Below are 13,545 nucleotides of genomic sequence, written 5' to 3' on the forward strand. Positions count from 1 at the left end.
GGGCGGGTGGACGGATGAAGGACCGTCTAGGAAAGACATTCTGTCTGGTCTCGTCAGGGTTTGGCCAGCACTTGGCCATATGTCACTCCTGGCCCATCTAACACACAAACACACGCTTTTCACTGTGTCTCACATCACCCTTCCTCTGAGATCACCCTCCGTCTCCCACCGGTGACCTAACACGGGCAGAAACGGAGAGACGTCACGTACATACAGACACTAGGTTGTTTATCATCAGCGGGGACGTTGGCCAGCGACCAAGGAAAACAGAGCAAGGACGCAGAAGGCAACAACTGTTGGAGACAGCCACATATTTTGTGTTTTTGGTTGGGGCATAGTTGCTTTCACCACAGTTAGGGTTTGGCAACTGGGCAAAGGGAAGTCTCCTTTTGAGTTTTTTTTGGTCATGAAATTACAGGATGCCAAGAAGCACAAGTTTGGATTTTTGATTTTTAGCAGTGCTCCTCTGTATTGCCTTTAAGTATATGTTTATGATTAGGCAACATATGGCAGGATGAGCTTTGAAAAATGTCAATTTTCTGCTACATGGAACCTGCATCATAGCATTTGTGATTGATGAAGGTATTCTGACACAAAAGAATTAGTTTTTTGGTATGAAACTTTGAACTACTGCCATTTTTCTTTTTTTCTGAAAGCATTTGTATTATTCACTTGATACTCGTAGAGTTCTTTTTTTAATATTTTATAATGCGTGTTCAACCCCACATCCAACAAACAGGTGTAGAACATGTAGAAATCAGCCTGTAATGCATCACGATCATTTTGCGTATGTCATCCATTTAAAAACTTTAAACGTTAAACACATAAAACACCGATTTAGGAAGGGCCAATTTGTATTTGCTACTTCAATGTCACTCATGGGCTTTACCCAGATGTTCAAAGAACCCAGAACAAAGTGTTTTTCTACCTTGCTTCCTTGCAGCAGCATGTTAAACAGTGCTTTGATGAAGATTGTTTGAGAAATCTCATCACAGTCAGTGTGTCAGCCCAGGGCAGGAACATGCCAACAGAAGAGAAATCTAACTTTCATCATAATTCAAGCAAGCTCGCTGCATTAATTCTGGCCTCTGCCATGCCATTAGCTGTGTTTTATATTTTTATTTCTGTGTGTGTGTGTGTGTGTGGCGCATATGGGTTCAGCTCATCCGAGGGTGCTGCTGAGTGGTAATGGTTGTGGCACCACGTGTGTGGGTGCGGGTGGGGGTAGCAGGCCTTGCGGTCTCAGCGCTGATGGTGGCGTAGTGGTGGCATTTGTCAGATTGTTTCTTCCGCTTGGTTTCCAGATTGACGTTTTGTTTCTTGGCCCTGTTCTGTGGCAGGCTAAAGATTCCCCACTGAAAAGGTCAGACACTTACTACAGTTTGCTTAACAGCATGTAACAGTTCCTCTGAGGGGGGACCAGCACACAACACAACAGGCCTGGCCACAGGATATACTCCTAGGCTCATCACTTTTACACGCCGGTCTGTTGAGAGTGAAGAGATTTCGGTTTGGTGTGGAGGTTTGGGCGCATGTGTGTGTTATATTTTGTATTTTTTTATACACATTTTGTATTGTCTAACCCCAAGAAAAAGCCCTATATGTTAAATTAAAAGTATTCAATGTAAAACACAATTACAGTTTTAGAAATATATCTGTTTTACAATTTTACAAGCAAACTACAAAATGTAAAACCTACATATCCTCTCTGCCTTCATGTGCACTGTTTATGCAGCTTGTTGTTTTGCATCAAACAGGGAATGTTTGTGTGTGTTTTTGTACAGACCCTGGCTATTAACCGAGGTGAGAGTCTGAAGATTTTGACAGTGAAAGTGAACGTTCCCGACGAGGTGAAGAGTGACTTCACTTGGTGGTGCATCAACAACAGGTCAGGGATGCGATACATTTTTACTGTGAGAAATAACATTTGCAATGGTTTAAAAAAAGAAAATAGTCTCCACAAATTACATTTTAATAAAAATAGGAGATTATTAAATCATACTGTTACATCATTTGATTTCAATCACTCTTTATTCGTTTGAATTTGAGTATATATCAAGAAATTGTGAAATTTTAGCAGGAAATTGTTGATACATGTAAATTTAAGGTAAAAAATGTATTGATGTTTATTTATTCATGAGGCTGTGATGTTTTAAAGAAATTGTCTGTTAACATTACACCATATGTGCAACACTTTGGTTGCTTGAACATTTTTCTCCTGAGAGGGAGGGAGTTAGTTTCCAGAAGTGACATTTAATTCTATAAATGTAATTTATCAGTGGAAATAGCACATAAAAAGACAAAACAAACCTTTGTCCCACTGTTCTAATGCAGGTGGAGGCCGAGGACGTTTGCAAAAGAAGAGCTTCGTGCGATCATCAAGAATGCTGTAGAAGACTCTTATAAAAGGCTTATTCTGCCTTTCCTCACGAGGAGTTACAGGTATTTTGCGCGTGTGCGAGTGTGCTCGCAGACTTTGATTTTCTTTAATAATCTTTTTTCCCCACTCTTTTGGTTCATATCTTCCCCCACTCCTCTACCCATCGTCCCCCATGTCTCTCTGTCTCTCTCTCGCATCGCGTCTCTTTAGGACGAGGCTGACCAGTGCAGCAGAGAAGGAGTCCATCGCCATGTTTGTGCGAAACATCCGGCAGCGCCTGTTGTTGTGTCCAGTAAGGGGCTGTGTCATCATCGGGGTGGACCCTGGCTTTAGACATGGTTGTAAGCTGGCAGTTCTCTCCCCGACTAGTAAGTGACAACACAGTGGTGAATACCACCTACTTTTGCATCTAAAACAGTTTGACCTCTAATCCTCGTTAGACCATAGCCATCCACAATATTTCTTTATCATAGCACATATAGTCACAGGATGGCGGCTGCATCACATTAGACGATGCCTGTTGACGCGGGTGTATCCTGTCCTCCTATGTTGATCCAAAAGGAGTATTAAAAAGATATGCAAATTAGGCTCAACTTCTTTTTCCTCATTAGTCTTCCCTTCGATTCATAATTAGTCGTTGATACTTTTGATAAGCATTAACAGAAATTGCAACATTTTTAGGAACAGCCCACTTGTATGTCACCGACAGTATTTGTATCTAACTGTAGTCACAACTTCGAAGAGAGTAGATCAGTTATCTACTGCAGATTCATGGCTAATGGCCTACATTTTAGTGTTAGTGCTTAGTGCGTGCATGTCGGAGACTAGATGCCAGTTGGCATGACCCTATAGTGAGTGGATTATGTGTTAGCGTGCACATGTGCATGTGTGTTTTTATATGCCTGCTGTGCTCTACTGTATGTCACAGCATGTGTCTCAGTGGGTGTGGCTTCATACTGGGCAAGGGTAGGTCCCACCCTCTGGGTGACTGACTGTGTGGCCACAAGTAATGCTGAGGCACTTAAAACAGACAGACACAGGTGGGATTGGGTGTCAGGGCCCCGCAGGGTGTGGTCACAGGTTTAATGTTAGATCACGTGACTTGTGGTCGAAGCTGCAGTCCTCCTCCTGAGGAAGCCGCTAACGGTCTAGTGCTGGACTTCATGCAGAGGCTTAAACAGGAAAGACGTTGAGTTCATAAATCATTAGATTTGTTTCGGGCATTGTTGCTTCTTTAGACAATATACAGTGCAGAGACATAAACACAATACTTTATCTGCAACACTGTGTCTTCTCTCTCTGTCTTCCTCTCCCTGCTCTCAGGTCAGATTCTTCATACTGATGTTGTGTACCTGCATAGTAGAGACCAGCAAAGAGAAGCAGAGAAACTGCGCTACCTCATGATCAAATACAGGTACTGCTGAGTGTGTATAACAGGTCACTGTTTAAGTTGAGTTAAGTACATAAAATGTAGCATAAATGGATATATGAATTGTATTAATCAATGTTTTATTTCTGTAACTTTCCTGTTAGCATGTATCCAAAATCTGCTGCTGCATACATGCCAATCGGAAAGTTGGCATGAGAAAACAATTTTACAACAGAAAACAGACATGAGTTATTAAGCTCATGTCTGTTTTCTGTTGTATCAGTGAACATAATATTAAAAACAGGCAAAGATAATTGTGAGCTAACGGCAGTGTTATGGTTGCTAAACTGTGAACGGCTGCTGCTGTCACGACCGTACTTGAATATTTGCAACAATGCATAGTGCACTTTATACACTCAGTGAAACTGATTGTGCAATACTGTTTTCATATTTCTGTGCCTTATTTTATTTTTATTATACTATTAGAATCATAGCATTTTTTTGTATTCTTTATTCTTAATTTTAAGTGGTTGTAAATCTGGGCCTAGCAAAATAAGCTTTTTATTGTACGGAGTAACTCTGTCTAATGTGCATATGACAGTAAATCTTTCTATCTATCTAATATAATCCTCTTTGTCCTTCTGCCCGTCATCTTGTCCACACTAGCTGCTCCAAGGTTGTCATTGGTAACGGTACGGCGTGTCGTGAGACCGAGTCCGTCTTCGCAGACCTCATCTCGAGGCGCTGTTTCCACCCTCTGGACGTGTCCTACTGGTAAGATGTATCATCCAGTTACCCTGACCCTGAAAAGAAACAACTGGTTGTAGGACATTTATGGTATGAACCCTACTGTCCAGAGGGCTAAATTACATGGCAAGATGTTATATTTAGGTCTCACACATGATTCATCGTGTGTTAATATTGGTTATTATTCCACATTGCATTTTGTATATTTAGGTACAAGACTTTCAAATATTCCAAACCTTTTGGAAATACTTCCCTGTGTAAAGATTCATAAAAGAGTAAGAGAGACGTATATAATGATTGTGAAGACACTGCGGTGTGTCAGAAATGATGGTAGCCGTGTAGCAGAGGGGAAAGTTAGGTGTGTGAAGGGGAAAGGGCGGGCGAGGAAATAGAGTTAGCGATGTGAAAATAAAGTTTCGAAAGGAGGAAAATGTGTCGGGGGCGAGAGAGCTGGACGCAGATGGAGAGGGAGACAAATTGGAATGTGTCCCTCAAGCGAATATCGTCTATTAAAGCCATCTGGACTTCTTTTCACTTCGGTCCAATTAAAGAGACGTTTTGCGGTCCACATTTTGTCCGTAACCAGGCCCAGTCCGCACTTCAGAATACAACCGCGCAGAACCTCGGTCCAAGCATAATAACCACTGGCCTCTCCTTTGCTGCGTCTCTTTCTCCCTCTGCTTAGTTCCATGTGTGTTTGTTGACTTGAGGTTAGCGTCGGGAGCACAGCCTAGAATGATTCTGAGCCGTGCGTTAAAGTGTGTGTCTGCGTATGAGAGGTTTGTCAGTATCTTTCAGTTCATACACAGACGCACATACACACTCCAGAGGTCATACCTTTGGTGTAATAGCCCACATTTCTTTTTTCTCTCTTAAGTTCCATTTTCTGTCTTTTTGAAAGAACAGAAACAGTCAAAGTGGGGCGTTTATTAAGTTAACTTCCTCTTGATTATTTTCACGACAGACATTTTTTTCCCCTTTCTAGCACCTCCAGAGCAGCAATATTTTAACATCTTGATATAATGTCTCTCTTATTCCTTCTTTTACTGGAGCTAATGGCATTCGTGCAGTTCACAACGCGTGAGAACGTTGTGCTTCTGTTTGATGTGGTGCTGGCTGACTGTCCCACATCACCTGATATGATTAACTATATTTTTGCAGCACCTAACACATGTGTGAATGGTCTGCCTTTGCCTTGGTGGGGTTTTTTAGAATAAAGGCTTTTGCAAGTGCATGAACTTTAGGAGAGCAGAGAGATGTTATTTTGACGTTGGCCATAAGTATGGTTGTTGTTATCCAGATGATATCGCCCTGGAGTCATCTGGTCTTATGCCTCACTTTGGTTTCTTTGGACCGGGGCTGATGTAGCCTCAGAAACATAGATGTTAAATCTGTGTGTGTCTGTATTAAAATGTAGACACAGACTGTTATTCTCTGCCCTCGTCTCCTTTCTGTCGTCACTCCCTTCCCCAATCCCCCTTTCTCCCCTCTCTGCTCTCTCTCCATCCTTCTTCGCCACTGTCTTCGTTTCCATCATCTGTCCTCTTCAGAAAAGCTTGATCTTAAAAAAAAGGGCTTTTGAAATAAGCTGCCAAGTCCAAATACTGGTCCTTAGATAACTCGGTGGTTAATTTAAATGTTAAAAGATAATCAAGTATTAACCTGTTTTCCTTCAAAGACCGTTTTAAACTAGTGATATGGTCTTTGATGACAAATGTTTTACTTAAATAATCAATAATGTATTAAACAAATGGAGCTGTCCCAATTATATGTTGTATGCTAGACAAACACAATGTATGTGGGGTGGGTTTAGTGACATTTTGGATGTTTACAGCTCCCTTAAGGACATTGTGGTGGCACATGTCCGCTCTGCTGATAGACATCAGTAATATGTTATTATTTCCTTTTTTATTTAAGACTTCTTAAAAATATCTGTGGCAATGTTACCGTCTAATGTTGCATACTTCAGACAAACCTTCCTTGATAGATGACGATGGGAGGGCAGTAACTGCCGTTGCTAGCTATGAGGGACTTACTCCCCTGCTGGCTGACCCGCAGCTGACCCTGACCTGCCATTAGAGAACCCTCATTACCACTGCAACAAAGATGATGGCAATGACGGAGACGAGCCACGTAGCATCAGCAACAGCGAGGGGTCTTAGTGCTCGCTGCGAATGTCCCCAGCACAATTAATTGACCCAGTTTCTGGTATATGTTGTGATTCTTTGTGTTGCTATATGTACGAGCGGAGGTATGTGCGTATGTCGACTGACCTTATAGCCGAGGAGGTTCAAGCTGACTTTGATCGACAGGTGTACGGAGAAAAGGCTTTCAGTCAGCCCAGGAATATGAAGCCGGCTCAGTCGTGAGTGCATACTGCGACCTTTCGCTGAGCTTTAACAGTGTCCTGTCTGCTTCAATGTATTTACAAAGTTACCTACTCGCTCTATACACTTTATCAGCCCTTTGGCTCCCCTCGTTTCTTTTCTGCTCTCTCTCTCTCTCTCTCTCCGTCTTCCTCAGCCACTAAAAGGAGCTGTGCTCAGTGTTCTGCCTCAAAAACCGTCCACAGGAATGTGAACATAGATACAGGTTATGTTTTGTCTTCATTGTGTTAAACGAAAACGGTTTAGATTGTTTGAGGTTTTTTTCCCCCATTAAAATAAGACATTGCCAGTGTGGATTTTTTTGGCAGAAGTTCTGTTAGAGCTCCTCTCTCTGCCTCGACAGTGCAGTAGTTCATTAAAGACCTCAGCCTCATTTGCACCATCTGCTTCATGTCTCCCAGTGAGCCTTCATTGTGTCACCCCCCCCCAACCCTTCTCCACCCTTCCTTGCCCACCCGCCTGTCTCTCTCTCTCTCTGTCCTTCTGCCTCACTGCTCAGCTGGAATGACAGCCAGAAATGGCCGCCTGCGGGACATCCATACTTGTATGTTTTCCATGTGTTTGTGTGTATGCAGTTTTCAGTGCCTTAGTCCTGTTCGAGTAGACTCGTTGACTCACTGAGTCACCTCCTTTTTTTTTTAAGGAGTGGGGCCTTTTCTGAAGACCGACAGACAAGGACGCAGATTATTGTATCTTTGTAAGTGTCTAAGTTGTGTAATTTAGGTGTGAATGTGTAAAGGGCGATCAGCGTGTGTCCATTTATCTTCGTTTCTGTCCATGCAATAATACATTAGGCATCGTGGATAATGATCAAATTACTTTATTATTATTTTTTTATACAGTTGGGCTGTTTATTCAGACACAATTAATTTTCCATGTGTTCTGTAATTGTATTATTTTTGACATACACTGCTTTGCAATATTATTCAACCTGCTTTGTTCCTATTTTCTTGCATTACAACCTGAATTTAAATTGATTTTCATTCTGGATTTCATGAAAAGGATCTACATACAAATGACAGTGAAATAAATAATAGAAAAAACTGAAAAAAATAATTGCGCACTGTATTTGTAAATTGTTGACGACAATGTGCCAATAATTTAAAGACCTCCTGCCGGACATCCGTGTGCGACATATTAGTCATACGAGTAAACAAACTCCACATTTCAGATTTAAATAAATTGTTTTTTATTGTTGTTGTTGTAGGTGGCTTAAACTAGTGGTGGGAATCACCAGAGGTCTAACGATACGATATTGTCACGATACTTCAGTCCCGATACGATATTATCGCGATACTGCGATACGTTGAGTATTGCGATCTATTGTATGTATTTATTACCTTTTTTCTTCAACCGCAAATTGTCCCCAAAGGAAAACTTTGTCAACAAAAAATTAATTGATTTTATTATTCCATGACCAAAAAAGTTTAGACTTGATTCAATTAAAGATCAATACTTGTCTTCTGTGTATCGATACAATATCGCCACGCAAAATATCGTGATACTATACTGTATCAATTTCCCCCCCATTCCTAGTTTAAACCTGTATGTAAATGGTTGTGTGATAAGTATGTGCCCTTTTCAGTTATTGTCACCAACACCCGCTCACTATTAACACACTGCCTACTGTTGTTGTTTAGCACTGACTGGTAGAGCACGCAGGCTTTGTCAAGTTGTCAACACCGGGCGGACAGAAGATGTGTGGGTGTGTGTGTAGTTGGCAGCATTTTGCTTGGTGACGTGCCGTCGTCTCTTGTCACCCTCGTCAGCTGCCCTTTCTGGATTTTTGTGAGAGGAGCCGATTGGTACACACACATGCCATTGTGAGTCCAGGTCTATCAACACTCAAGTTGAAACTCCTGTACTTTTGAGAACATATTTTCATTGGCTCCCATTTCTGCGCTGGCATCTTAACAGCTCACCCTACAGACAACATCCCTGAGACGGGTTGGGTTCACATTAACCGGCGGTTGACGAACCCTTTTCAAAGTTACACAAACTGTGCTCAAAGCTGCTGACGGCCTTTTTCAACTTCTTTACTAAGCAAACCAGCTCTGGTTGTCGAGTGTTTGCATATCTATCTGTTTGACGAGAGAAGAGTGCAGTCTGTTTTTTCTAGTCGCAACATGAAATAATAAAAAAACTCTTTACCTATTGAGAACATATTTTGAACAGGTGATTGTGGACTCATGGTTGAAGCTGGTTATTTTTTAGTTTGATTGGATTGAGTTGAATGAGGAAAAATGACTTCATTCAGTGTCACTATCGTCACATTTAAAAAAAAAAAAAAAAATTGTCTGAAGCATGCGGTGGTTACTTTAGCTTGTTCAACTAAACTTAACTTTCATTTGCTCTCTCACAACTTGTGATTGAACTCCTGATACATTTGAATATTTTAATATGAGACTTTGGGGCTGTATGCATGAAGAATGAGACGTTGACAGTGTTTGGCTGCAGTAAGCAGATGTTAATGATATCAGAGGGCACGATTATGTGGGGTAAGGTTAGGGAGGTCTTTGGGCAATGGTGATAATAGACACACACACACACACACACACACACACACACACACCACACAGCTAAAGGCAAAAACAAATGACATCCAATTTCTTGACCACTTTCTCTGTCAGTCCTGAAGGCAGTGAGATGACCGACCCGCTTACTCTTTGTCATAAACACCCTTGAGGGTCAGCATCCCTGTTTGCAGTTAATTCATTACTTCATTCATTAATTACAATGAATTCATTACATTTGAAATGCACTTCATCAAGTTACTCTGATATAATTAGTTACCAGTTATACAGTTTTGTTTGGACTTGTTTCGCACACAGCGCCATGACTTTGCCTGATGTTGTATTCTGCAGCTGATACGAGGAGAGGGCCGTCTCTCTTTCGAGGAGTAGTCACTGTTCTCTCCTTGACTGGTTCATACTTAGAGTTGTCCAAGAGCAATTGGAACAGTCTCAGCAGGAAACATACTCAAATAGCCAACAGTGTACGCCGACACTGACACACAAACATGCCTGATTATCCAAAGGGCAAGACCTTGACCGTCTTGCCCTCTGGCTCCTTCCTATTGGGGTGAGATCATTATTACTGGCGAGCTGATGGACCTGGAGGACAGTGGCGTAGACTGTATTTATGACTGTGTGTGTGTATCCCCTGTCATGTCCTATGTCCAGGCATGCTCCCAGGGCCAGGCTGAGTGAGTGATGAACATGCAGTGGCAGGACCAGCGATGACTGAGTGAGATCCAGGCACTGAGGCCTAATCGAAAGTTTGACAGTCGGATAGAAAGGAGAGCAGGGGGTCGGATGGATTTGGAGGCATGGAAAGGCCTCAGTCTGGCTGTTGGGGTGTGTCTTCATTTCAGAGGAGGAACATGAAGCCATGGGTACATGATGAAGAGGTTATGTCTTTGACTTAATACAGGATAGTGAGAGGAAGAATGTTTAACACAAAACCGTTTCAGGAAAGTTATACATTCATTTTAAAATCCTTTCCTATTTTAGCAAGACAGGTTTGCCACGTATGTGTGCGACCGTAAATAATAAATTGATCTATTTATCCATTTGTTAAATTGGAAAAGGTTGAGCTCCTAAAATAGGAAACATGTCTGTCGTCTAAATTGTTAACCAGAGATGAGTGAGAAAAGTAGGAAGAAAAGGTAGAGAGCAGTATGGCGTGTGCTTCTGCTTTGAGTTGTTGCTCCCAGAAAACTGAAAGACTTTCTTCTGCCCATCTTTGGACTGAAGGTTGTCCGTTTGGTGGGCAAAAGGGAGAAGGAGAGTCACATCTCGTATATCTTTTCACTTTTTAATACAGCACAATTCACAATTTTGTTTTAATAGGCGCTGCAATATGCACAGCATATGACACCCTCTGTCCCTAAACCCTCAATTTGTCTTACACACTTTTTAAATTTTCCTTTTTTACAGCAGATAATCCAACGATGAAGCAATGTTTCATGAAAAGGGCTTGTGTGTGTGTGTGTGTGTGTTGTGTGTAGTTCGTTGTTGGTAGAAAAGAGGTGTCGGGTTGGGGACCTTTGGCATTCGCGGGTGGTGGACAGTGAATATCTGCCAGCCTCATCCATATCACCCACAGCCCCCTCTCATCTCCCACCATGGCTCACTGGTGGTCAGCCTCTGTCCCTTCCTCTTCCACCCGCCTCCGCGCCGTCCTCCCCTCGGGTCCCAGTGTTCCCTGCAATGGTCCTACGTGTGACAAACGTGTGTGTGTGTGTGTGCATGCTGGTGTGTATGTGTATGTGCGTGACACAAGTGCAGGCCTCTGCTGCTACCAGATTGACATGAGTGTCTGTGAGGCTTTGCTCTTTTCAGACGTGCCTCACACTGGCAGTTGGAGTTTATGTGTGTGTGCGTGTGCCTGCCTGCCTTCTAGCGCCGTGCTGGAGACTGACGGCCCCTGACACCTGCCATTTGGACGCTTTTCTCTGTGAAAAATGTCATCGTCTTCAGACCCGACGTGTGTGTGTGTGTGTGTGCGTCTGAGTGTGTGTGTGTGATAGAGAGAGAGATGGTGCGTCCCTCAATTTGTCTCCCTTAGGTCAAGCTTTGCAGCTGACTGAACAATGGACCCAAGCTGTTTGAGCAGCCGGGACAGAGAAAGTTATGTGTGTGTGTGTGTGCGTCTTTTTTAGCATGAATGTATTTTGGGCTGGTAATATGTGACATCACAGCTCCTTCTAAGGCAGTAAAATGAGACCAATCCGAGCATCTTGAACACAAAGTGAGTTGTGGACAAAGAAAGTGACAGATCGAGGCAGAACACCATGGAGCTATATGGGTTTGTGTTTACAGTCCTCAGTTCTCTGAACTAGAATGTTGTTGAAATGATAGATTGGTAGGAATCCCCATTGAGCCCCTTGTTGCCGTCACGGTTACTTATAGATACCATTTTTCATCTGATGGCATACTAAGTTTGATTTGATTGATCAGGTAACCTGTTACTAAAGTTTGCATTGAGTTTGGCTCACTTAGAGTTCTCACACTAGTTTCTTTGTACTTGTAAGACGACCACCGCACATTTCATTATAAAGCCATTTTAATAACTAAAACGGCACAACTGTGCCTTGTTTTATTCAGATATCAGAGGTATTATCATCAGATAAATGAGGGAACCTTAAATATTGTTCTGAACATAGATTATAAGATATATAAAATGTAAATAACACATTACATAGCTTTTTTTTAAAAATGTTTAAATATTGTCTGCCAAAGTTTTGCATCTTATTTGTGAATATCCACAATGCTTTCATGCAAAACCATGACCTGCAGCTATATTTGGGGGAAAATGATCTGAAATAGAAAATAAATGACTATTAAAAATGACAGTTAAATTAGATTTAATAGACTCCTGCAAATAAATGGCACTGGAGGTTTTTTATTAACATCTACAGTACGTCATATTACAATTTTGCGGTTTTGGACCCTTTGAATTATCTTTTCTTTTACATATTTGCATATTGTCTGCATCCGTACACCAAGAATAGCAATTTATTCAAACCAAAATTAAATCTTTAATAATTCTTTCTTGACCTGCAGTGTTTTCTCCCCACCCTCCAACTTTTTGTCCCGTGTATCAAATTAGACAATGATATTATTGCCCCTCTTCTTTTCTGACTGATCTGATGAGCTGTTTTTAATTTAGATTAGGGCTGTGCAAGCCAGAAGGACGTAATGAGGTATCAAAGTGTGTATCCATCTCTTCCAATGTCAGGTTTCTTGAGGGGCAGCAGGGGGCCGGTCATGATGTGTGCGCGTTTGTGTGTCATGCCCAAGGGTGTGTCTCAAAGACGACCAGTACGGGAACAGATAGGGGAGCCGGTTGGTGACTTTGCCCCAGGACGGGACTGGGCTAAAGGCAGGCCTGTGTTTGTGTGTTTGTGTGTGTGTGTGTGTGTGTGTGTGTGTGTGTGTGTGTACAACTGAGAAAAACAAAAGAGAGTGTGAATAAATGATAACCCTACAGGGCCACTAAGTCATCGCTTTACACCAAGAGGCGATCTTTGACTTTGTGTCTCAGAGTGACTGTGTGTGTGTTTGTCTATATGTGTGTGTGTTTGTGTGTGTGTGTGTGTGTATGTCCATGCTTCGACCATCCATCCACTTAGGCCAGAGAGCTGTGGAGCAGACAACCTTCTGCTGGCTGCCAGCTTGATGCCCTCACTATGGCGACAGCCATGGACGCTATGGCGGTGAGGGCTCAGAGCTGTATCCATGACAGTGCTGTTACCCAGCTGCCCCAGCGGCAGCCTTAATTAAGTTCGACATGATAGGGGCTGGTGGCCTCCCTTTCTTTCCTCTCTGTGTCCTCTCGTCTTCGATTTTTCTATATTCTTCGACATATCTTTTCACTTTTTTCAAAAACTTGAGTTCTCTCCTGTTCTTTTTTCTTCTTCTTGATTTCGTCTCTTTCTTAAACAAAACCATCTGAGACGCTGCCGCTCTTTCACTTGACCTGCATTGTCCTGCTGTCTCTGAATGAGAGGGTAGTGGTAGTTCTGGTTGATTTCCATGTGGTATAATTAAGAGCCATGTCTGTCTTTATGCTATGTTTAAAGAGAGAGAGAGAGATATTTGGGTGTAGTCATTATTTTAGAATTTTATTCATATCATCTTCAGTGTTTTACTCCTTAT

General features: G+C 42.1%; 1 protein-coding gene across 2 annotated transcripts in view; it reads left to right on the forward strand.

Annotated features, from left to right (window-relative positions):
* Nucleotides 1-13,545, forward strand: part of srbd1 (S1 RNA binding domain 1) — a 45,184-nt gene that overhangs the window by 7,588 nt on the left and 24,051 nt on the right. For both annotated transcript variants that reach the window (XM_068568129.1, XM_068568130.1), the window contains 5 exons: nucleotides 1,785-1,888; nucleotides 2,335-2,442; nucleotides 2,591-2,748; nucleotides 3,704-3,794; nucleotides 4,416-4,523. In XM_068568129.1, the coding sequence (XP_068424230.1) occupies nucleotides 1,785-1,888; nucleotides 2,335-2,442; nucleotides 2,591-2,748; nucleotides 3,704-3,794; nucleotides 4,416-4,523 (569 nt within the window). The remainder of the gene's footprint in view (nucleotides 1-1,784; nucleotides 1,889-2,334; nucleotides 2,443-2,590; nucleotides 2,749-3,703; nucleotides 3,795-4,415; nucleotides 4,524-13,545) is intronic.

Source organism: Clinocottus analis, unplaced genomic scaffold (genome assembly GCF_023055335.1).
Source record: "Clinocottus analis isolate CAN_PGR_092001 unplaced genomic scaffold, fCliAna1.0.p SCAF_8, whole genome shotgun sequence".
Lineage (NCBI taxonomy): Eukaryota > Metazoa > Chordata > Actinopteri > Perciformes > Cottidae > Clinocottus > Clinocottus analis.